General features: G+C 43.1%; 1 protein-coding gene across 4 annotated transcripts in view; it reads left to right on the forward strand.

Annotated features, from left to right (window-relative positions):
- Positions 1 to 24712, forward strand: part of LOC139747034 (probable G-protein coupled receptor Mth-like 3) — a 55986-nt gene that overhangs the window by 23792 nt on the left and 7482 nt on the right. For 3 of the 4 annotated variants that reach the window (XM_071658907.1, XM_071658820.1, XM_071659094.1), the window contains exons 2-4: positions 19530 to 20668; positions 22648 to 22726; positions 24010 to 24173. In XM_071658907.1, coding sequence (XP_071515008.1) covers positions 19603 to 20668; positions 22648 to 22726; positions 24010 to 24173 — 1309 coding nt within the window. In that variant the 5' untranslated portion in view covers positions 19530 to 19602. Of the gene's footprint in view, positions 1 to 8833; positions 9137 to 19529; positions 20669 to 22647; positions 22727 to 24009; positions 24174 to 24712 lie in introns of all 4 variants that reach the window. The other variant, XM_071659002.1, reaches the window with a different exon arrangement.

Raw genomic sequence — 24712 nt, forward strand, 5'->3', positions numbered from 1 at the left:
TAGAAGACTTCCAAATCCTCTCTGGATTTCAATTAAGGCCCGGTCTTAATGAGGATTCTCGTCCATGACTTGGAGTCTTCAACGTTAAAGAATGAAAACCATTGAAAGACACACAAAAAGGAGAGGCTTTACTATCAAGCTAAAACAACCCTAGAGTTGGGAATGTGGGAAACAGAAGGAATGGTAGAGATCGACAGCAGTCCAGATATATTTGCATCCAGTAGCCAGACAGATCAATCTGTGGAGGGAGAAGTTATTATGATGGACACAAGTGGTATTCATCTGTTGGTGAAGATAACTACAATGATTCTGAGCAACGATGAAGCTGAAAGAAAGCCGGAAGAAGAGTTTTATCCAAGTTCATACGCCAGTTTCTATGCATTCCTTTACACACACACACACACACACACACACACACACACACACACTATATATATATATATATATATATATATATATATATATATATATATATATATATATATATATATATATATATATATATATATATATTCGCCATTTCCCGCGACAGCGAGGTAGCGTGAAGGACAGATGACTGAACCTTAGATTCGAACTCATGCGGGCCCATCGTTAACCACTACAATGCGGAGGTCCGTTTGCACGTGCATGTATGTATGTTCAAATCATAACAACGCGAGCGAGAAGTTCTTTTGGACGGAAAGGAGTACGGTGTCATCAAGAACATCCCTTCCCTAACCGGAGACCACATCACCCTACTCCTTTATGGAGCGCAGCCTCGAAGCTACAGGAAAACCACACCCCAAGTGAATAATCCCCTGAATTGCCGCCTCTCTCGCGTGACACAAGCTCAAGGTAGACGACTATCATTAAAGAAGGTACAAAAAAAAATCTATACGAACACCATTGCCTGATTGGGTGGGCGAGGATAATAACAATAATCAAACATCCTATTTTCTTTTGAGATGCCAATCCTCCTGAGTTCATTCGAGGCTAACTTTAATAAATTGATAAGATGCCAACAAGTGTCTGTCTATGACTGGGCGTGCACTCCACTTGAGCAACCCTTGGGAGAAAAAAAAGAAATGAATCTCGAGTGCTCTCGCCTTATCAAGTGACACAGAGCAGTCATCCACGAGCCTTGCTGCACGAGTAGGCCACATTGAACTATCCAGTGGAAGACGGACGAGGGGGATACGCCATTTGAAGCGATAAGAATAGGAAAAGGATAACAGAGATACGTATGATTTTTTCTTTTTTTTTTATCATTCGTCTGTCATTCAGGAGCAAGAATGATGAAGTTCAGTTTGATGAGATGGAAATCAACTTGGAAATGATTATACTTTTAAGAACACAAATACAGCTAACTTTGAGTACTCAGTATGAGAAAAAGAGTATGACAATAAAATCATGAAAATTTTCATCCCCCAAAAAAGTTCAGTATATCAAGACAACAACAAGAAGAACAAGAACAACAAGAACAAGAACAAAAGCAGCAACAACAACAGCAGAAATAATAATTCTCGACAATATCACTGCTGAAGAGGTAAGAATTGAGAGCGTGCAAGCAATTACCTTAATGTCTCATATGATCCTCGAAGTTTCATACTTTGCTTGGTATAGCATCGATATCAGCATGGCTAACCTATACACCAAGGGTGTATGTGGTCTAAGAATTCTCCTTAACACCTGAAGAAGGTGTTAATAGATTTCTCATTCTCCTTAACACCTGAAGAAGGTGTTAATAGATTTCTCATTCTCCTTAACACCTGAAGAAGGTGTCAATAGATTTCTCATTCTCCTTAACACCTGAAGAAGGTGTCAATAGATTTCTCATTCTCCTTAACACCTGAAGAAGGTGTTAATAGATTTCTCGCTGGGTGGATGGAGGAGGAGCTTGACATGAACGACATGAATGACCCTGGTGGTTGATGGACCTAAAAGCCCAAATAACCAACTAAGCAGTCTTGATGATATCATGGCCAACGTTTAGTGGCAGGCAATCTTAAACTGTTGTGTAAACTATTTCATCAGCGAGTCATGACCTAAAATTTGACTTCCCATCCTCAGCCTTTCCAAAAGCTTCATCGGAAGCCAAATACGCTTGCCAGAAGATTGTGGACAGGCCAGTGGCAAAGCATTTTCAAATGGACAAATACTTCAGTGAGGTATGACTAGAAGTTCAGGAGGTGACTTTCCCTTGGAGATATGTCTCTCTCTCTCTCTCTCTCTCTCTCTCTCTCTCTCTCTCTCTCTCTCTCTCTCTCTCTCTCTCTCTCTCTCTCTCTCTCTCTCTCTCTCTCTCTCTCTCTCTCTCTCTCTCTCTCTCTTTCTCTCTCTCTCTCTCTCTCTCTCTCTCTCTCTCTCTCTCTGAAAAAATCGTTGACTTGCGGAACAATCATCAGCTCCAACTGGTATATATACATTATCTACTGAGCTCTTCTGGCAATTGCTGGACCTTCTCTTCAATTCCATCTTTTAGAAAGGTCAGTGCATTAGTGTATCTGCCACTGGGAAGGATTAATGCAAGTCTATATCAAAACATCAAGTTCTTAATATCAAGATGAGTGTGAGAAGAAATGTATCACCTTTTCCTGACCTGTTATATAAAAATGCCTCAAACCTCGGCATTACATGTCAGATGCCAGTTTTCCTTTGTCCTGTAACTTTAGACTCAAATTGTTCAAATGTTTGGTTGAATCATTCATGAACGCCAAATTCCAGATGCCATCCAGTGTCATAATAGGCTTCGTGGCTTTCCCCACTTCTTATAAAGAAAGATATCAGTTTCATGAGATCAGTAAGAGACGTATCGATTTCACGAAGATCAATGAGAAAGATATCAGTTTCATGAGGACCAGTGAGAAAGATATCATTTTCATGAAGATCAATGAGAAGCATATCAATTTCATGAGGAAGTTCCTTAATAATGGCATCAATTTAACGACGAAGATCAATATGAAAGACATAAACTTTGTGACGAAGAGCAATGAGAATGATGTTAGAGTCAGGTCGAACAGCAATGAGAAAGATATCAATTTGATGAAGAAGATCAGCACAACAAAGAGCAACAAAAACGATATCAGTTTCAGGTCGAAAAGCAACAGGAAAAGTGATAGCTTCAGGACGAAGAGTAACAAGAATGACGTCAGTTTCAGTCGAAGAACAATAAGAAATAGATCAGTTTTATATGACGAAGAATGAAATACCTTCACAGAACTATACCTCTGTTAAAGCCACATGACTTCGGCCCACTCCAACGCGTCATTATAATCAGCGTTTATTTCAGACAGTAGAAATTCTTGCAGCTGTTCATGATTCAGACCAAAATGATGCTGGCTAAAATTCTCGCTTGATGCAAAACCACTCATTATTATTATCTTATTTTACCCACGAGAGACTCTTGCTACAAAAGGCAGCCTGCTGATGGGGTGGTCTGGTAAAATTGCGTAGGAAGTGTAGCATTTAACGTCAGTCCATTTTTTTTATTCTATTTTAGATGGCAAGGGCAGCTGAATGTCCTAATTAAGGCCATATTTTTCATTAGTATCTGTCTATCATCTCTCTCTCTCTCTCTCTCTCTCTCTCTCTCTCTCATACATACATATATATATATATATATATATATATATATATATATATATATATATATATATATATATATATATATATATATATATTCAAGTCTGGCAACATGCGTATCATAAGACTTAGCATGATAAATTTTATGATACGCATTTTGCCAGGCTTGAACGTCCTCGCCCTCCATTCGGATAGTACCTTGTTTACCAAATGGGCCTCCTAGCTACGTCTCTTCGTTGTATATCAGCTGAGTTATATTTCTTTCCAGAATCTTCCCTGAAGATGTGATCATTGCACGAAAGTGCACTTGGGAACTTATCGTGTTTCATTTCCTTGTGGTAAAGACGGAATATATATATCTATATATATTGGCCTAAGCAAGGTACAAATTTTATTGACCAAACCTTAAAGGAGGATGAACAGTTGGGTTAATCGAGGACAAACTGCCGCGACTAGGAATCGAATCCATGAACTCAAACCTTGGTGGCCCTTACATGTGCAAGGTCAACAACGCTAACTGCTATACCAGTTTTACTTCCCAGATATTACTTGCACCGCCGGCTGTCCCAATTTTCATCTGATTACAATTCGAGTTCTGCCTTTTTTTTTTTTATACACTCAGCCACCTGCAGGAGCAAAATTAATCGAGACAGTAATCTCTCTCTCTTTCAAACATCACTGTAATTTCAGAGCTCGAGTAGACACCCCTTATAAAGATTGATAGTCGAGTAGCGTCCATCATTTCACATCTGAATGCTAAAGAAAAAACATTCAGTTTTCTCACGTTACTTAGTGCAATATGTAACCTTTCTCCCATACTTTGGACGCCACTGGTGATCATAGATATAGATAACATTCTCGATGGAAGATAACTTATTGGTCAACTATCTGCATCTACTTTCCCTACGCACGTCTTCACAAACCTACCTTCCATATGTGGATGGTCTGCCACTCTTCATCACTGCATTTGTTCACTTAATTCGCCCGTAATGTCGGCAAAATTTCCCTCCCCATGGACGTAGTACCTCTTATAAATAGATTGTTTTCATCTTAGAACATATCTAACTTCTTTGGTCCATACCACTCCATGGAGCAGTGTAGTGTGAGTAGCTATTACGAGTTGATGGGTGGTATCTCTCGAAATTATACTCCTTAATGGTAGACGGACTTTCAGAACATGACGGGCAAATTGCTTTATCCTTGTCTTAGACGAGAATATAATCATTAGCCAAGTTATCATCAAACGCGACAGCATTAGGGAAGTTACCCTCGTATGTACACTAAAGGTCAAGAATTTTAGTTTCACCCAATTGGAATTTGTTAAGGATGTAACTGATGAAACTTATTTTAGTTAATATGTAGAGAACAGTTGCTATAAGATCATGAAGAAGCTCTGTAGTAATGAAGACTAGCAAAAAGGAGTTGAATGATAATGTACCATGGGATAAGTGAATTAGAAATACATAGATGTCAAATAGTACAAAGGTTTGATGTTCAGTAATGATATAATGGTTAGTGGATGTCAATGGCATTGTCCCTAATTGCCAAGCTTTGGTATTCTTTCTAAAGCATTTCCAATGGCTAGCGCTACCTCGCACACATGAGGGGGGAGGGGGATGTTATTCCGTGTGTGGCGAGGTGGCGATGGGAATGAATAAAGGCAGACAGTGTGAATTGTGTGCATGTGTATATATGTATGTGTCTGTGTGTGCATATATATGTGTACATTGAGATGTACGGGTATGTATATTTGCGTGTGTGGACGTGTATGTATATACATGTGTATGGGGGTGGGTTGGGCCATTTCTTTTGTCTGTTTCCTTGCCCTACCTCGCAAACGCGGGAGACAGCGACAAAGCAAAATGATAATATATATATATATATATATATATATATATATATATATATATATATATATATATATATATATATATATATTTTTTTTTTTTTTTTTTTTCATACTATTCGCCATTTCCCGCATTAGCGAGGTAGCGTTAAGAACAGAGGATTGGACCCCCGAGGGAACATCCCCACCCGGCCCCCCTCTCCGCTCCCTCCCTTGGAAAATTAAAAAAAAAGAAATGAGTGGGGAGGATTTCCAGCCCCCCGCTCTCTTCCCTTTTAGTCGCCTTCTACGACACGCAGGGAATACGTGGGAAGTATTCTTTCTCCCCTATCCCCAGGGATAATATATATATATATATATATATATATATATATATATATATATATATATATATATATATATATATATATATATATATATATATATGTATATATATATATATATATATATATATATATATATATATATATATATATATATATATATATATATATATATATATATATATATATATATATATATATATATATATATATATATATATATATATATATATATATATATAAGGGTCATGTGGGGTGTGTGGTGAAGTTAGTGGTTCAGGCTTGACACACATCTAACTTGATGTGTTCCTCTCCAGCATCTGTTGAGAATGTAGGACACGGTGGAATATACATACTCAAGAGGATAACATACTGAAGTGGTCCTCGGTATCATCCATGAGATCAGTCTCCTTCTTAGTAAAGCTTTTTTAAGCTTTCTTCATATCCATCGTAAACTTATCAAAGAAACATTGGACTGATCTAAATCTGATAACGTTGTGATGCGCTGTCTTTATCTCTTCAGTCACATGGTGTTACCGTACTCTCTCGCTGCGTCGTAGCTGTGTCAGCCATCTTTCCCTAGGAGAGCGTGTCTATTGCCAAATATTGCTCCAGAAAATAGACTTGTCTTCAGTACCAGCCTGGCATGCCCATGTCCTCGCTAATAACTCCCTGGTTTCAAACACTGTCCACCAACATCTGCGAATGTGAGTGAGTCAGCTGCATATAGTGAAGCGAATGGCATTTCCATAGCATTCGTAATGCAGTCAGCTGCTTAGTGAAGCGAATGGCATTTCCATAGCATTCGTAATGCCGTGGAGGAGTAAAGAAGAAATTGGTGCAGCCATAAGAACACGGATGACGTGAATCGGTCTGGTAATCCGCGGTCGATAAAAGGAGCAGCAGGAGGCGCTGGAGGTGGTGAGAGGACCCAGGCCAAACAGGGCGCCGCCGAGGAGAGGAGGGGAGTGTGACGGAGCCGAGCGAAAATTTAATGTAAACATCAAGAACGCAGCTGGTCGGGTGAAAAGAACAGACCCCGTCATTGTTGGTGGATGATGGATATTAATGGCTATCTGCAACTTGCTAATCCGCGCTGATGAGGGGAGGCAAGTGAAATGTATGTAATGAAGACAAACAAAGTGGCCCTGCAGTAGCCACTTGACACTGTGTCTGTCTGTCTCTCTGTCTCTCTGTCTCTGTCTGTCTGTCTGTCTGTCTGTCTGTCTGTCTGTCTGTCTATCTGTCTGTCTGTCTGTCTGTCTGTCTGTCTGTCTCTCTCTCTCTCTCTCTCTCTCTCTCTCTCTCTCTCTCTCTCTCTCTCTCTCTCTCTCTCTCTCTCTGTGGCTTCCTGTCAGCTGAACATCGTGAAGGGCCTCCTTGTGGCTCCTGGGTGGGAGGGAGGAGACAAGATAGCCAGGGTGGGAGCGATGCCAGACGGCAGAGCTACAGAGACGACCCCCCCTCTAAAATGTCATGGGGGGGGGGGGATATGAGAGTAAGGCACCAGAAATACATATGACACGAACTGCTCTCAAACCTCGATAAACATGCACCATGTATCCTCACACACCAACCCAGGCAAGGGTACCCATTTACCGACCATACCCGAAGGGAAGGGTGAATAGCTGTAGGTGCTTTTGGGCTGACTGCAACACTAAGGATTTGAACCCATGTTGGTTCGATCTCGGGTAAATCTCATTCATGCATACATGTATGTATAGTTATTATAGGAAATCACACACACACACTTGAAGTACTGATATGAGTTAACTTGCTGGAAAAATAAACACATACGCTCCAAGCTTTCGACTGTGTTTCAAGCCGTTTTCAAGGACACAGTCAACCTGAACAAGAGAATATATATATATATATATATATATATATATATATATATATATATATATATATATATATATATATATATATATATATATATATATATATATATACATGCATGTTTTTCTGTAGACGAGAGTTTGTGTCTACGTGCATTTCTATCAAATGTTTGTATGTATCTTTGCTCCTCCTTAATCTATATTCGTAACGTTTTTAGTATGATCACCATTTGTATAAACACACACACACACACACACACACACACACACACTAGCCTAAGTCAGGTACCCATTTATAGACCCGCCCCGAGGGAGAGAATGAACATCTGGATTGGGTGTGGGTCGACTGCCACGCCCTCGATTCAAACCGCCGGGCTGTACCGAGGTGTGTGTGTGTGTGTGTGTGTGTGTGTGTTATAACCTGTTTTTGATTCCTCTTTCTACGTCCGCATCTATCACATACTCGTTTAATTTGCTCCTTTCATCCACCACTCATATATACAATAGAAAACTTCAAATCTTTTTTTCTAACAAGTTTCTTCCCTTATTTCATGGTATGTCCTATAGCTGTTCTATTCTTACATCTTTCGAAGAACTGTTCACTGTTTTAGTCATCAATCTGTTCTGAGAACTTAAAGCTTGTGATCATTTTATCCCTGACTCTTTTTTATGCTTCCCCGTAACCAAGCTGTTTTAGTTTAGCTCTAATATCACCTTTCATGCTCTCCTCTAGTCCTTCTCTACTAGCTCTTTGAGCTACTTTAGGTGTGGTAACCAGAACTATGAAGTATATTTCTAGTTATGGCCATATCTTAGATGTAAAACAGCTCGCCAGCGGAACGAAGTCTCATATACTATCCTCCTGGTGAGGGACTCTGGCGACAGTTTAGGGACGATGTCAGCTCTCTCTCTCACACACACACACACACACACACACACACACACACACACAGATTCTGGAAGCTCATATCCCGCTTGATAATATTCACCTTAAGCCCTCCCTTTATTGTGCCGTATCCTCATTATTCTGACTTTATTCGGGTTGAACTTCGTCAGCCACGTATGAGACACTCAATTCTGGAGCTCATGTAAGTGTCCTTGTATGTTGAGACGATCCCCCACACTTTCTACTTCCCTCATGACCTTTGCGCCATCTGGGAACACGTTCAGTCAGGAGTCCATATCCTCTGGCAAGGGCATTTCACTAGTGATGTCCATCCACTTCGAGAAGGATCCTCCGATAAGAATCCTTTGTTTCCTTCCAGGAAGCACAGTCATCCGCCATTCAGAAGGAGTCTTACCCTGTGTTCGTGCCTGGTGACCCAGAATCTTGATCTGACAGTTTAGATACAGACGATCCACACACCTCACTCTCTCACAGAGGCGACAACTTCAGGAAGTAGTTGGTGGTGTGGCCGTGGACGGTGTGAGTGTGCGGTGGTAGCAGCCTGGGTCAGCTAAGACTATACCTTACTAGAGTCAAATGGCAGACTTTGACATCACTGGCTGAATCTCTTACGTGCAATATCTAAAGCATATTCTGGCTTTAAGAGTAAACACTTCCCAGAGTAAGTCTGCTTACATTTTTTTTACGTATTTTGTTAGTCTTATTTAGCGGGATTTAAATGAGCCTTGAGTGCTATACGGGATCTCTATGTTCGGTTTGTTTAGATATCATAAATACCTTCACTGTCGACATAAACTGCTTTTAAATGCACTGAATATCTGTGCTGTGGACATAACCTCTTACCCGTACAGAAGACGAACATTGCTTGAGTTGCTTTGCTGGTCGTGTGCTCAGAGGGAAGGGTCTAGGTCAATCGTTAGTTCATGTACAGCCTAAATCATCAATTACGACAGTACACAGGTGCACCGGAGACCAAGTGGGTGGATGACAGAAGCGCAGTGGTGCCCTGGAGACCAAATGGGTGGATGAAAGTAGTGCATTGGTGCCTTTGGAGACCAAGTGGATGCATGAAAGTAGTGCATAGCTGCAACTGCAGAGCAAGTGGGTGGATGACAGTAGTGCATGGGTGGATGAGAGTAGTGTATGGGTGGATGAGAATAGTGCATGGATGCGCCGGAGACCAAGTGGGTGGATGAGAGGTGAGGAGACGAAGAATGGTGTGTGGGTCATCCCTCCTTCCTTATAGTTGCCTCCTCCTCAACATGATCATCCTTTTCCATTCCCTCTCCCTGTCCTCAGGCTTCCACCTAGCCATTCAGCGTGGCGGGACCCACCAGCGATAAAAAGAAATATATGTATATTAAGTCTGGTGTGACAGAGCCACTGGGCTGTCCTTGAGTTTGTCCCTGTCTGCTGGCTGGTCGCGCCCTCCTCGCTCTGTGATCAGAGATGTCTTCCCGCCTCACTTGGGACTTTGATACACCTCGACACATCACCAGATGCTCACGGTCTAACTTAGCAATGCGAAAGATTGGCAGCAGCTTTCCCACATTGTCGGTACTTAGATGTTAGATTAAAAAGCGTTAGGATTTGTACCGTTAGAATCTAAGCTGATGTTGACATGTGTGATTATAAATGATAATTCGCAGATGGTAATTTACATCTTGTGTGGCTTAACATGTATTAATAATTCATTGTATAAATTTGCTGGTGATTCCCAGATAAAGACTGATTTCATCATTTATGTCTTTTATTTTTTTTTTTGGATCGTTTATGAAGTTTATAGAACGGTCGTACTGCGCCTCATGCTAACCAGTTCGTCTATTTTCTTTTTTTCTTTTTTCTCTTAAAGTTACCCATGATTTTCTATGGACACATATGATTATGAAGGCGATTCCCTTCGGTTGGCTTTGAAATGTTAACAACGTTTACCGGCTCTCGAGGAGTCAGACGGGGTAAACACAAGGCATGACAGGAGCAGCTCATGACCAAACACTCACAGACAGTCGCCGATAAGTGTAGCAAACAACATCCACTTATAAATCACTCATATGAAGTACTTCCCTTGAGGGAGATGATCGGTGTCAGCTTTTGAAATCAAGGGACAGAGTTTCGCTGGGTTCCTGCTGGTCGCAAGGGTATATAATTCTTAAGAAGGGTGAGCATTTTGCTTTCCATTGATAGCTCATTTTCTAATGGGTAGCTTCTCATCCAGTCCTTGGCCAGTAGAAGAAAATGGGAGCGTGGTACAACCGCTTTCGTGTTCTAAGATTCAGTGAAAGGATCTTGATGAATCCTTGAGGGAGTACTCCTCGGGGACTTCTAATATCTTTTTTAAGATGGTTTTCATCGGTACGACATTTGCTAAAATTTATTGTACCTCTGATACGTCTGTGATAGGGAGTGGGGACGCGTTCACTCAAACTTCCTGAGTCCAAGGGTGCGACTCTTAGACGTAATGGCGCCGTCTTTAATATAATAACTCCTAAGGGGCCAAACAGAGGCCAGGCCATCAAACTTGTGTGTTAGGGTTGAACTTTGATGCCCAAGGGTCGTACCGTCGTGTTCGAGGGTCGTATCGTTGTGTTCACGGGTCGCACCGTCGTACTGAAAGGTTGTACCGTCGTGCTGAAGGGTCGCACCGTCGTGCTCAAGGGTCGTACCTTCCTTCGTGCTCAAGGGTCATCTCGTCGTGCTCAAGGATCACACCGCCGTCCCTCAGGGTCACTTGCTTAGAACGAACATAGGTCATATTCATCTCTGTTAGACACGGACTTGGTTATACGAAGATGAGAAGTGACAGCAGTGTTCAGATGGTCTTCGTTCACTCCATGTAAAAATTTCAGTCAGACGAGACGCTGGCAGTCGACATGGTCTGGTCTTAAAAGGTGATGCAAGAGGGAGCAAGAGATTCAAAAAAATGGCATCTCTGTTATCATCTGTTTTCTTTCTTTTTTCTTTCTCTCAGTAACGTGATCTTGTTGAGAGAGTTCTTACCATAAAGAACATTACAGATGAGGAATAACGCCACTATTGTGTACGAATTAAGGGAGGGAGGGAGGAGTGGTTACGTGTGCTAGGGTCGATAAAGAATCTGTTTACGGTGTGTCCGTGGTAATCACACGGTCTACACACACACACACACACACACCCACACACACCACACACACACACACACACACACACACACACACACATTGTTTGTTCGTCGAAGCATAAACACCAAGAGAAGTCACACTTGATGCTTGCTTGAATATCTGTCTAAGTGTCGGCGCAAGTTTCTTAATACCATTTTCTTTAGTGAAATGTAAACATGTAGTTGATAGCGTAATCAGTGAAATGTGCGGTGAAATGCCCATAAAGTGCACGGAAAGAAGATTCTCTTCACTAGTGAATTAATTTGCCGCTGCTTTGAGGGGAGTGAGAGGGGTGAGTGAGGGAAGGAAGTGAGAGTAATTGCTACGCTGGTATCACTGGGGAGAGTTGGGGTTCTTCTACTCACCTCACAGGGCCGCTGGAAGTGTAAGAATATAACAGTGTCGTCCACTATACTACCTGGAGAGGTCCAGGAACCACGGGCTTGTGACTCCACAGACGAGAGAGAGAGAGAAAGAGACATTTGGAAATTCTCGGGTGCGCGTAACATCTCAATTGCAAGTGGATATAGGTGTTGCCTCTCAGAACCAGGCTACGTACGTTTCGATACTAAATGCTCCAAGAAATAATGATCAAACATGAGGTGTTGGGCGTGTTACTAGTGCTTCGGAACGCTGTCTCTGTTACTTCGGAACAAAATAAAAAAGGACCCTGGTTCGAGGCGGAGAGCCTTGTGGGTGAGGGAAGAGCAATCAGATAGGGTGAGGGGCATGGAAGTGATGATAATTTACCGAGTTAAATGGACGGTAACATGAGTCTTCCCAAAATTACCATGATGGTAAAGATATAGAAGTATAAATCAACAAACTTATTGCGATGTTCATGTTAGAAAAAGGATTCAGTGATTCATGAGAGTACAGAATTCTTGGGAAAAATGAATGATACACGATAGTCTTGCGAGGTAGCGTAAGGAACAGAAGGAAAACATAAGCCTCATTCATTCACATTCACTCTTTAGCTGTCATGTGCAATGCGTTGAAACCACAATCTCCTATACACAATCAGACCCCCTTAGACCTTTCTGTGGTTTCTCCCTGTTTCATGTCAGTGACAGCACGTCGCCCCATGCAAACCACATCGCTCCAATTCACCTTATCCCGTGCACGCCTTCCCCCCTCCTGCAGGTTCAGGTCCCGAACACTCAGATTCTTATTCATTCCATTCTTCCATCTCCAGTTTCATCTCTCTTGACCTCTTCACTTCTGACACATATATCCTCTTTGTCAACCTATCCTCACTCATTCTCTCCATGTATCCAAACCATATCAACACAACTTCTACCCTCTTAACCATACTCTCCTTATTACCACACATTTCTCCCATGCTATCTTACTCTTTCGACAATCACACCACATACTGTCCTCACACATCTAATATACAACACATTCACTCTATAACGTATTGCGCACATGCATTTACATTTGTCTGGGTTTCAACCACGAATTGAGCTACATCATCCATGTGTCGTGTGCACATCCAACTGTGATGAAAGCCATTTGTGGAATGACCCATGACAAAACATGAAGTTCTCCTCAAGAGTGTTTCAAGGATAAGGAAGACTTCTGACCCAGTGTCTACACCAGTCTGATCCACATTGCTCGCACCCACTAAAAGTCACTCGCAATTCAAAATCGAGAAAAGTCTGAGGCAGGTGAATGTTCACTGCATGAAGTAAAGGAGTGTAGGAGAAGCTCATTCATTCGTGTGAACATATCACCGTATGACTTTAATCAAAGCACCACCCATCTAACATCCCACGAAGGAACGGTCAACAGCAGACTCAGTGCTCCACTAATGTGGTGCCAAATCGACTCAGATCTTCCGAGATGCCGTTCCAAGGACGAGGCTTCACAACACACACTGGCAACTCGGCTCACCCAGGATTATCATAACCTCATGCCGTCATTCCAGGGGGAAAGTTAATGTCTACAAATGTTTACAACACTCAGTGGTAGACCCCCTTAATCAGGGCATATCTTTCTCTCTCGTCATCCTCCACTCAGACTAACCACTTGTTTACCAACAGCAGGCCAGTATTCAGCAATAGTGCCCCCCTACTGCGCTACATTCGCGTCCACCATAATGACATAGTTGGAAGGGCTGCAGGGCACGCTTGAAAGAAAATTATCCCATGTGACACGTTTATTACATGTGTCCTATGTGACACGTTTATTACATGTGTCCTGGCTCAAAGGGCATTTACTTTGTCGACACGTACTATGTTCAGTAATATGTATACCTAAAAATGTTGAAAAGAGGTTACATAAGAATGCACACATACATTCTCATGCATTCGAATGCATCCTCACACACACACACACACACACACACACACACACACACACACACACACACACATATGGTGAAGCGGGGTCTGGCCCGCATGGGCTCGAATCCTGAGCGTGGCAGTCGGCCCACACCCAACCCAGTTGTTCATCCTCCCCTTGGAGTTGGTCGATAAATAGATACCTGGCTTAAGTTTGGATGTATATGTGTATGCATACATGCACATAAGTAAAAACTTGGTGTGTAAATACAAGGTTAAGAAACGGGGCAACACGGGTGTAAAACTCTTTCTCTGTAAGACAACAAATAATCACACAGACAACATGAACGAGCAAAGGAGACGGCAAGTACCTGGTCTTTTTTGTCATTTTTCTGGTTATTTCTCTCTCTCTCTCTCTCTCTCTCTCTCTCTCTCTCTCTCTCTCTCTCTCTCTCTCTCTCTCTCTCTCTCTCTCTCTCTCTCTCTCTTTCTCTCTCTCTCTCTCTCTCTCTCTCTCTCTCTCTCTCTCTCTCTCTCTCTCTCTCTCTCTCTCTCTCTCTCCACCTTGTTGTTGTTGTTCTTCTTCTTCTGCTTCTTCTTCTTCTTCTTCTTCTTCTTCTTCTTCTTCTTCTTCTTCTTCTTCTTCTTCTTCTTCTTCTTCTTCTTCGCTCTCGTGGTCTTCTTCATCCACGCCCACTTGCAGCCACGCAAGTAGGGAGGATGAGAAGGTCTCTTGTTGTTCAGCTCTCGAGATCCAACACTGGGAGGCCGTCGACAGGAGGGCGGAGTGGGCGGAGAAGGGCGTAAGAAGAGACGTGGGGGTGGTGATGGTGGGGAGGCGTGTGGTATAGTGCTATGTTAAAAGGAACAGCGTGGCTGGAGTGGCCACATCACGTTAGCCGGCTCACACAGGCTATAAGTTGACTCTGCACATGCGTAAATCCTGTTATGTTTATGTATGTATATATATATCTACGTATACATATATATGTATATATATTTTTTGTGAGTGTGTTTGTGTCTTTCTGAGCCTCGCTGGTTGGTCAGTTCGGGGTGTGTGAATGTTCTAATGCATGATACCTATTATCCCATTTCATGCATGATACTTATTCTATTCATCGTAAAAGATCTGGACGGTGTTAGGTATAAACACAAGAAATCAAATCTGAATAACAAATGTCGCGTTACTTTACACCATTAACTGTAGCGCCGCTTGGTGTTCATGGTCTTATATTAAGGTTACAATTTAGACGGTCTTATTCATTCGCACGTAAACAAGACCTCATTTTAATCTCACTTGTTTCACGTCTATTGCTGCGTAGCTCCTGGTCTTATCACTTATACTTTTATTGTTATGTTGCGTCGTTTATTCTCGCTGACTTACTTGTGTTCTAGCTTATAGTATCATTATGAGACGTCTTCTGCTGACCTTCTTTCTATTATTTTCACTGTTTCCACAGTGCGACTGGTATGGGTGGTTAATAGACGCTAAATTTAGGAGCTGAAGAAATAAGAAGTGTTTCAGGTTACCGAACACGATGGAGCATTACGATGGAACTAACATGTAGTACAAGATGTAGAAGTTATGTCTAATGACCTTCCCTAGAGGTGGTTGCTTGACCTTGTCCTCGTTGCTGCTTTAAGGCAGATGGGTGGGCTGGATATTGTGTGCCTACAAGACGAATAAAGGCAAGACCAGCAGCGATGGTATACCATAATACATGGTTGCTTTCCAGAGTATGATATTGTTGCAGGCTAAGTTTATAGATGAAACTGGCGATATTGGTTTGAATTCTAAAGTACGTAATCATCCCCAACCCAAGGGGGGTTGTGTAGTCTAAAACCAGGGCTACTGGAAGCAGCCGAGAAGATATACTACGTAAAGCAGGTGGGAAGATTTTTTTCATGGGTCTCATGGAAAATCCTAAAAAAAACATGGTACTCAGTTCATGAGCAAGTCAGGTCTGGAAAATGTCACTCCCTTAGACCAAACACGTAAGCATCCGCGGCCCTAGACTGTTTAACCCTATGGCTGTAAATGTTAACTAAAGGCCTTCTGGACTATCCAGTGGAGAACATCAAGAACAAGTTTGGATAATTAAAAAGAGTTGCCTAAAGCAAGTATGCGGAAGGGTATGCGGGTATACTACAAGCCTGTGATCCTGAACAACCCTGCCTGATTCTCATATTGTCATACCTTTAACATATTCAGTTAAGGTTTGGTCTGTATTTGAAAGCAACTTATTCATAATGTCCGATGAGTTCCCCCTTAACGTAACCAAATCATATTATGATTTCAACTTTAACTAACTTTCCCATAAACGAGTGACTGAAGCGAGAACATGGAACGGTAAATTTACGATTATTCTTGGTACATTTTCTTTTTTTTTTGCGCTCCTTCACATTCTCTTTTATACAATAGATCCCTAAAGCAGTCGTAGTGGATTTGCTTGTCCAGATGGAATAGCTAGTCCCCCCAGAGAGGCTTAATCCCCTGAACACGACAATACGATTCTCGGGCCTGATATGGCGTGACCTTTTGACCTGACACTTAAGGCCAGAGCCTACGAAATCAGACACATGGGGATGGAGTAGGGGGAGGGTCTCTCTCTCTCTTTCTCTCTCTCTCTCTCTCTCTCTCTCTCTCTCTCTCTCTCTCTCTCTCTCTCTCTCTCTCTCTCTCTCTAAACTTTTGACACCTGAAACCGAATCTCGCGAGACGTTGATCGAGGTGATTGATGCTACGCATCGTCCCTGTTCAAGTCTTCCCTTGATTGTCCTTCAGGATTTCTTCCTTTCTCCCGCAGTGATTCCGTGCGCAGCTCCCACAAGCGTAAGTAGGCTGGCGAGGGTGCACGTCAAAAGGTGTGTCTTGAATGGTCATGCGCGCAGAGGAGGAGGTAGATCTGAGTGACTGTTCTTTTAAGGAGGAGGAGGAGGAGGAGTAATAGGAGGAGGAGGTGGATTTGTTCTTGTTAAACCAGTCTTACCATTAGCTGCATGCAACGTAAGAAGAAGAAGAAGAAGAAGAAGAAGAAGAAGAAGAAGAAGAAGAAGAAGAAGAAGACAACGACGGGGCGGGGAGAAAGAAAAGAAGAGAGGAAAAGAAAGAGTAAAAGAGATAGATTGACAGCGTCAAGGGGAACATGAGATGGAAGGATCTCTCCTCGCGTCGTCTCGTCTTTTGAAGAAGCTCAGTTGAGGGTGATGTTACAGTCGAGAGTGGAACCAGGATGCCAAGACACAGTGTCCCTGTGACCTCCATTCGGCTCTCTCTCTCTCTCTCTCTCTCTCTCTCTCTCTCTCTCTCTCTCTCTCTCTCTCTCTCTCTCTCTCTCTCTCTCTCTCTCTCTCTCTCTCTCTCTCTCTTCCTCAGGTTCTTTTTCCCTTTTCTTTTTTTCCTCTCAAAATGTGAACGTACAAATAATCCTTATTAGCTCAGCGAACTGAGATATCAGATTTTGGGAGGATTAGATGATGACTGGTGTGTGTGTGTGTGTGTGTGTGGAGGCGGGTGGAGTTACTTAGGCAATTTTACTGTGTCAAGGTTCATAGTTTCTTAGCTGTAACATACAGTACGAGGCTTCCTGACTCTGTGCCCGCCCTACCATCCCACATATGACCTAGTTTGAAATCATCACTCGGGGACTATGACGTGCATGTGTGTATGTAAATATCAGTCTTATACTATATGTATTTATGTATATGTATGAGTATCTGGATGTAAACGAGTGTGTGTGTGTGTGTGTGTGTGTGTGTGTGTGACGGAGAGGACGTATGTCTGTGTAGGCTGAATGCCAACAGCCCTGCGTGCAGGTCAGGCCGAAAAGGAAAGACAACACCTAGGGGTCAAAGGTGTGAAACTTGACAGCCTTCTGAAGCGCCTTGTTAAACCCTCTCCCCAGAGTGAGATGTGGTCGAAGGTGTGTGTTAAGTGTCGGCGTCTTCGTCTGTCGTTCTCATGTCGTCATTGTCATAATTGCTCTCATCATCATCATCATTGTCGCTGTCATATCTCTCGTCCTCGTCCATGTCCTCGGCGTCGTTGATGTCACCCTAGTTGTCGTGTTGGATGTCGCCGTCCGTCGTCGTTAAGTGTTCTTATCTCCGATGCGTCTGTCGCCGCCGTCTTCGCGGAGTCTCCCTTGGCTTCCGGCAGTGGTTGAGGCACCTCACTCGACCCCTTTCCCTCCCTTGTCGTGGCTGCTGTGGTGTAACGTGTCAGGTCGTGACTCTCCAAAGACCAACTACCGTGACTGGGATAAGTCTTCATTAATAACAGCGCTTGCTGTCGCCTTGCCAAGAGCAGCCCTGTGATATTTTGCTACGCATTGTGCTATTTAAGAAGAAGAAGAAGAAGAAGAAGAAGAAGAAGAAGAAGAAGAAGAAGAAGAAGAAGAAGAAGAAGAAGACGCAACAGGAGACCTGCATAACCTGTAATAAGATCACTTATTGAAGGAATCGAGGACCACTCTCTCTCCTCATCAACAACTGGTTAATAATGAATTTCCCGGCTGGATATAATCGTATGGTTTCCTCATGAATGTTTATGTTGTTGTGGAGTTATATTACACCATCAGGTTGCATAATGCAGCATTAGATTACCTTATTTATAAGAAAGGATTACCTTATGTCGCAGAGAATTCTTGATCCTCCAAGTTCTCACACAAGTCCTCTGTTTACTGGAGTTGTGTAGTATGTCTGTTGATCCATTTCCTCAAATGCCTTCAGTATTCTCAAGACATTTAATGAGCTCACCACAGATATCTTTACCTACGTGAAAATATCTATGAGATGCAGGTCGTACTCAAGCTAGCAACCTTGATATATATAGATATGGAGAGATTTTCGTAGCTGTATCTAAAAAAAAAAAAAAAAGAAAATAGTTCCGCGGGATATCATAGAAAGACCTTTAGAGATTCAGTCTTTTATATTTATAAACTGCGTTAACATACAGCATTGTCCCACCTCGAAATTCAGTAGGGAATCTCTCTCTTAAGTTCTATGACATCTGGTACAGTTCACTGTCGGGCCCGGCCGAAGAGCTCTGTAAATTCTTTTAAAGCACAACACGCCTCTGCACCTGGTAACAAAGACCAAGGCGTTGATACTAGGAAATAGTAACTAGGCACTGGGCATCAGTTAATTTGCACCTGTGCTGAAGTATCTGATGTTCATTCGAAACACCAGGTACAAGGAAGTAAGCATGAGAAAGTTCATAGGTTTCAGTAGCTTTACGTAATGGCGTTTATTTCGAGATGTTTAGCCACTCTTATCATCATTTATGTAGTGGCATTAGTGAGCTCACGGTACATTTATAATTGTAAGTAACAGTCTCCATAATGATTGTACAGGTGACACAATGGTAAAAACTTAAGTGACTCTGATTATATATGGTGCTATACTCTTGATATTTCCTAAATGTCCTGTGATGTCTGATGTCTATCCATGACTTGGGTTTGAATTCTGTTATTATTCAGTACATGATTCTCTTACACAGATTGCGTAGCATGCAATGATGCTAATGTCTTGATATAACAGGCGCTGTTGGTATCCTGAAAAAACATAATTTCACCCCATGGGTCAGTGTGTTTACAATCAATAATTTCCTTTTTATTTTCTCCCTCCGCAGCACTCAAGAGTTACCACACGAGTCGTCCAAGAAACTAAGCTGTAGCGTTTTCCTCGGATGGTACGAGAGAAGGATGGGTAGCGGCCTTTGGGTATGTGTCCTGCTAGGCGTAGCACTCGGCGTGGGGTCGACGTCGGAGGTGGAGGAGCAGGCTTTTTACACCCAGCCTTTGCATATACCTCGGTGCTGCCCCGATGGCTATGCTTTCGACCCCTCCCGCAAGTGCATCCAGATGCCTCTGCCGGACTTCCAGCCGGAGGTCGCGATCAAAGGGGAATTGATGGTTGCGCTAAACGTAACGGAAGAGGTGGTGGACTTTACCTGCGATGACAGAGAGGGTGAGGAGAAATACGTCAGTCTGGTGAACGACCCAGCAACGCTTATACAGATGTCGGATGGTGTTAATCTCTTGTGGATCCCTCCGCAAGGACAACCTTACGAGCAGCACGATTACTATTGTCTGGCCATGGAAAGAAGCACCGACCCATTACCCACAGTCAGCTACGTGGCCAAGATCTGTCACATGGATGCTGCCGCCCGGTTCGAGAGGGACAAGATCGTTTGCGCTGGCGCATCCTGCGTGCGGAAGTGCTGCCCGCTCCACCAGTCTCTGAGGAATAAGATGGCTTGCACGCCTGTGTTTGAGGCCGATGATTGGCAACCAAGTTTCTCCTCCAGCAGAGATTCAATCGTTCCCGCTCCGCCACCATCGGACTTGCTGCTTGTGCACGGTCTTCCGATCTGCGAAACCATACTGGTATACAACGACCACATACTCCTGGACACGGGGGAGGTCAGCGCGGATGGGTTGCTTTTCCCGCAGCACAAGTACTGCATCGACTACAACAATCAAACAGACACTCAGGAAGTGGAGGAGATGGCGCTGATATGCTCGGCAGCGGACGAATGGCCGTGGAGCTGCCCGTGGAAGAATGTCATGCTGTCTGTGTTGATGAGCATCTCGTGCGTCTTCCTAGCCATCACCTGGATCATATACGTGTCAGTGCCCCTCCTCAGGGGAAATAATATGGGCCGCTTTATCATCTCCTTCGTCAGCGCTATGTTCGTGTCCTTCGTGACGCTGATCATCCTCAAACATCATCGAGAGGGGTTCTCTGCAGTCCAGTGTACCATCACAGGTAAGGACAACACCTCTAGTGTAATTCTATGATGTAACGTTAAGAGCGGTGATCACAGAGTAATCAAGTTAAGCTAAAGGGAATTGAATAGTTTAGACAAACTTCCATTCAGAAAAAATCTAATATTCATTTTGTTTCTACGCCCCTTAGTATCACCAATTACCTTTTCCTGGTCAAACTCACCGTCTCACTTGGGTTCTTGAGTTTTCATTTTAAGACTCTAAGCGACCCGGCAAGAGATGCTTCCCTTACCAAAGGATCGCAAAAAAGAAAAGCACTCTCGTGTCTTCTTTCTCAGCTTTTCCCCACCTGGTAACCTGCTCTGTTCCTTCGAACTCAACCAATCGTATCCCTTTCATAAAGATGACCTCGTGAAAAGTATCCGTAATAGTGAGGACAAAGGTCAGTGGTATCAGGGGGTGTAATGGAGATGAATGTGTAGTGTAGCCGAGGAGGGTTCAGTAAAGGTAACTTCTGAGCTTATGAGGAAAAGTCAAGTAATGTTTGGCGAGGATAAATCAAGGGATGCAGAAGCAGGTGAAGTAGAGCCACGAAGAGTGCATGAGGTGGAAATGATTAATGACACCAAAGACACAACCCTAACATTGTGGTTAGGATTGCTGACACTGATTTCGTGCACGGACCCGCTAAAGGGCCAGATCACCACAAAGTATCTCTCCTTTAAGCCATCGAAGTCATCAGCCGTTCAAGATGTGACTGACGTGAGCATTCGATATGTTTCCATACAAATGACTTTTTAAGAGAGTAAACAGATGACTTTGTGAAGAAAATAAAGAAAAAGAGATATCTAGACACCGTTACATCTGTACAAATCAGTGAAGAACGAATCCTGATTCTGTCTCTCTCTCTCTCTCTCTCTCTCTCTCTCTCTCTCTCTCTCTCTCTCTCTCTCTCTCTCTCTCTCTCTCTCTCTCTCTCTCTCTCTCTCTCTCTCTCTCTCTCTCCCCACACACATCAATGACTGCGTTTTCACCTACCTGATCTTACTCTGCTCCTTGAGCGAAAGTCTGATTGAAATGAAAAGGAAAGAATAAATGATTTTTCGACTCATCCTGATTCAGCAACGCCTGAATTTCTATGACTGGAATGAAGTCTAGAGTGGAGTGTGTGTTGGTTAGATGACCTATCCAACGATTTAACAAGACTTCAACGACCTTGAAGTGGTCAAAAGTGTTATTACTCTCTCTTCTCTCTCTCTCTCTCACTTCATCCTTCTCCCTCTCCTTTCTCCTTCTCTCTTCTCCTTCACCTCTCTCTCCTCTCTCTCTCCATCCCACACACATCAATGACTGCGTTTTCACCTACCTGATCTTACTCTGCTCCTTGAGCGAAAGTCTGATTGAAATGAAAAGGAAAGAATAAATGATTTTTCGACTCATCCTGATTCAGCAACGCCTGAATTTCTATGACTGGAATGAAGTCTAGAGTGGAGTGTGTGTTGGTTAGATGACCTATCCAACGATTTAACAAGACTTCAACGACCTTGAAGTGGTCAAAAGTGTTATTACTAATTCGGTAAGGTTGACGTAGGGAATGAATCATCTCCAAGAGGAAGAGACTTTGATACACTTGATACAGAACACACCCGAGAAAATATAAGTGTATCTAACACTGTTAAGTAAAATCTTCTCCTTCCACCGCCTTCTTGATCCTGTGTCAAGCGAGATTTCTGATCCGTGAAATAAATAGATTAACGGACCTATATATTTTCCTCTCTCAAATATTTCGCAAGTAATTGTTAATCATCACCTAATCATGAGGTGTTACGGCAGGTCACCCATTTTCGAAGAAGTCACAAATTTCTCTTGGCACCAGATCTGCCATCTGTTCTAATCTTACTTCCTCGTCCAGTCCCTCTCTCTCTCCTCTCTGTTGACGTTACTCCCAAGAACTCAGTAGTTTTGTCACCCCCTCCTCCCTCTTGTGACGTGTTTTACTCACGTGTGGCAATGTTTCAGCTACTTTGACTCATCTGAGTATCCTGGCGACCTTCTTCTGGATGAATGTCATGAGTTACCACATCTTCTGTCATCTCAAGTAAGTTACGAGGAGCCGTTGAGTAAAGTATTACACACAACTTTTTTTGTGATGATTTTAATTCTTTTTTTCCATATAGGTCTCACAGCGTTTCTTTGCCTGCCTGCCTGCCTGTTGCTATCTCTTGTATTACTCCCATTCACATGCACTCCTTCTCTACAGATGCCAGTCACTGAGATGACCATCAAGTCCAGGTGTCAGAGACCATCAGGCAAAGGTATTAGAACGGCATTAAGGCTAGGTATCAGATACCACTCGCAACAGGTGTTAGATACCATTTGGACCAGTTGTTAGATACCACTAGGGAAAATTCTTACATACCATCACAGCCAGGTTTCAGGTACCATTTGGAACAGGTGTTAGATACCATCAGAGGAAGGTGTCACATACCAACAGGAACAGGCGTTACACACCATTAGGGCGAGATGTTAGGCACTACGTGTGTCGGTGTATGTAGAGTCAGACCATGAATTTCTTACATCCCTTCAGTAGTGAACACCACGACAAAACAGCAATCACTTCTGAACAAAGCTGTCATATCTGGCTTTCAATTGGTAGCAGTGCTTTCCTTATATCGGATCCTCATTTGACACTGTTCCTGCCACTTGTCATAATGCAATAGGTGGAGCCAACAGTGGCACTGTTCCTGTCACTTGTCATAATGCCATCACGCTCACCAAGCCTTATTGAGAGGACGGGTGAGGTAGAGTATAGTTTCAAATTCCATCACAAACACACAGGGGTAGAAATGTATGTAACCTCTGGTCCAAGCGTCCATCCATCGTGGACGTATAAGCCATCTCTTCTGATGGGTTCAGCGCTTCCTCCTGTGAACTATCTTGGTAGTCTAGGGACAATATGCCCCTGAAGAACACAGTCTAAGAACTTTGCATTAATCTCCTCACATAAGTTCGTCTGTGCTTGCACACCCTTCTGGTCTTGTGTGTGTGTGTGTGTGTGTGTGTGTGTGTGTGTGTGTGTGTGTGTGTGTTTTATAGCTTATTTATGCATCGAGGGAGAGAACTATATTCTCGAGGGGCCCCACATCTTATCCTTATTGCATGCTTTTAGTCTTCATGAACTAGAGTGGGGAAGTAATTATCTTCTTTATTCATAGTAATAAATCGCCAACTTATTTGAACTGGGTGATAATTGTTCATTATCTTTTCCACTATTTACATCCATAAATATGTGTGCGTGTGTGGCTATGTGATATTATCTCATTTTTCTCTCTCTCTCTCTCTGCCGTGGTGGTGGTGGTTGTGGTTGCTGGCGCGGAGCAGGATGTCACACAGTTATCAGCGGGAGAACATCCGAAGCTTCCTGTTCCACAACCTGTATGCCTGGGGCTCCTCGCTCTTGGTCGCGCTCATCGGCCTCATCCTGGACGCGACTCAGGCGGATTTCATACGTCCTCACTTCGAGATCCCTGACTGCTGGTTTCCCAGTAAGTTTGCCTTCTTATATCTTTTATTGCTTTCTTTTGGTTCATTTCTGATATCTTTGGGCGTAGAAGACGTGCCTCAAGGGTCGTATCGTCGTGCTCAAGGGTCGTATCGTCGCGCTCAAGGGTCGTATCGTCGCGCTCAAGGGTCGTACCGTCATTGTGGATGACTCGATATCCGTAGGGAACACGAAGCCACTGCTTCATGACCCGAGTTCAGACGACGCCCTTTCACGAGTAGGCTGAAGGAACGAACTATCGACACCAAAGTACCTCGCTCCATGGAGCACCCAGTTCCACTGAGAGCCTCACTCCACGGAGCACCCTGCTTGTATAAGCTTGCTCGAGTGATGGGGTTGAGACGTCAAACCTATGGCTTGTTCTCAGAGTCTACCCATTACAATCACACAGTTCGTTTTTGTAAAGGTAGTAGTAGTAGTAGTAGTAGTAGTAGTAGTAGTAAGGCAGAGGGGGGGAGGGGTGGGGAGGGGGTGCTTGAGGAACCAATGTGAACAACATTGGCTTCAAAACTGTTCTTGTTG

This window comes from Panulirus ornatus, chromosome 1 (genome assembly GCF_036320965.1).
Source record: "Panulirus ornatus isolate Po-2019 chromosome 1, ASM3632096v1, whole genome shotgun sequence".
Classification (NCBI taxonomy): Eukaryota; Metazoa; Arthropoda; class Malacostraca; order Decapoda; family Palinuridae; genus Panulirus; species Panulirus ornatus.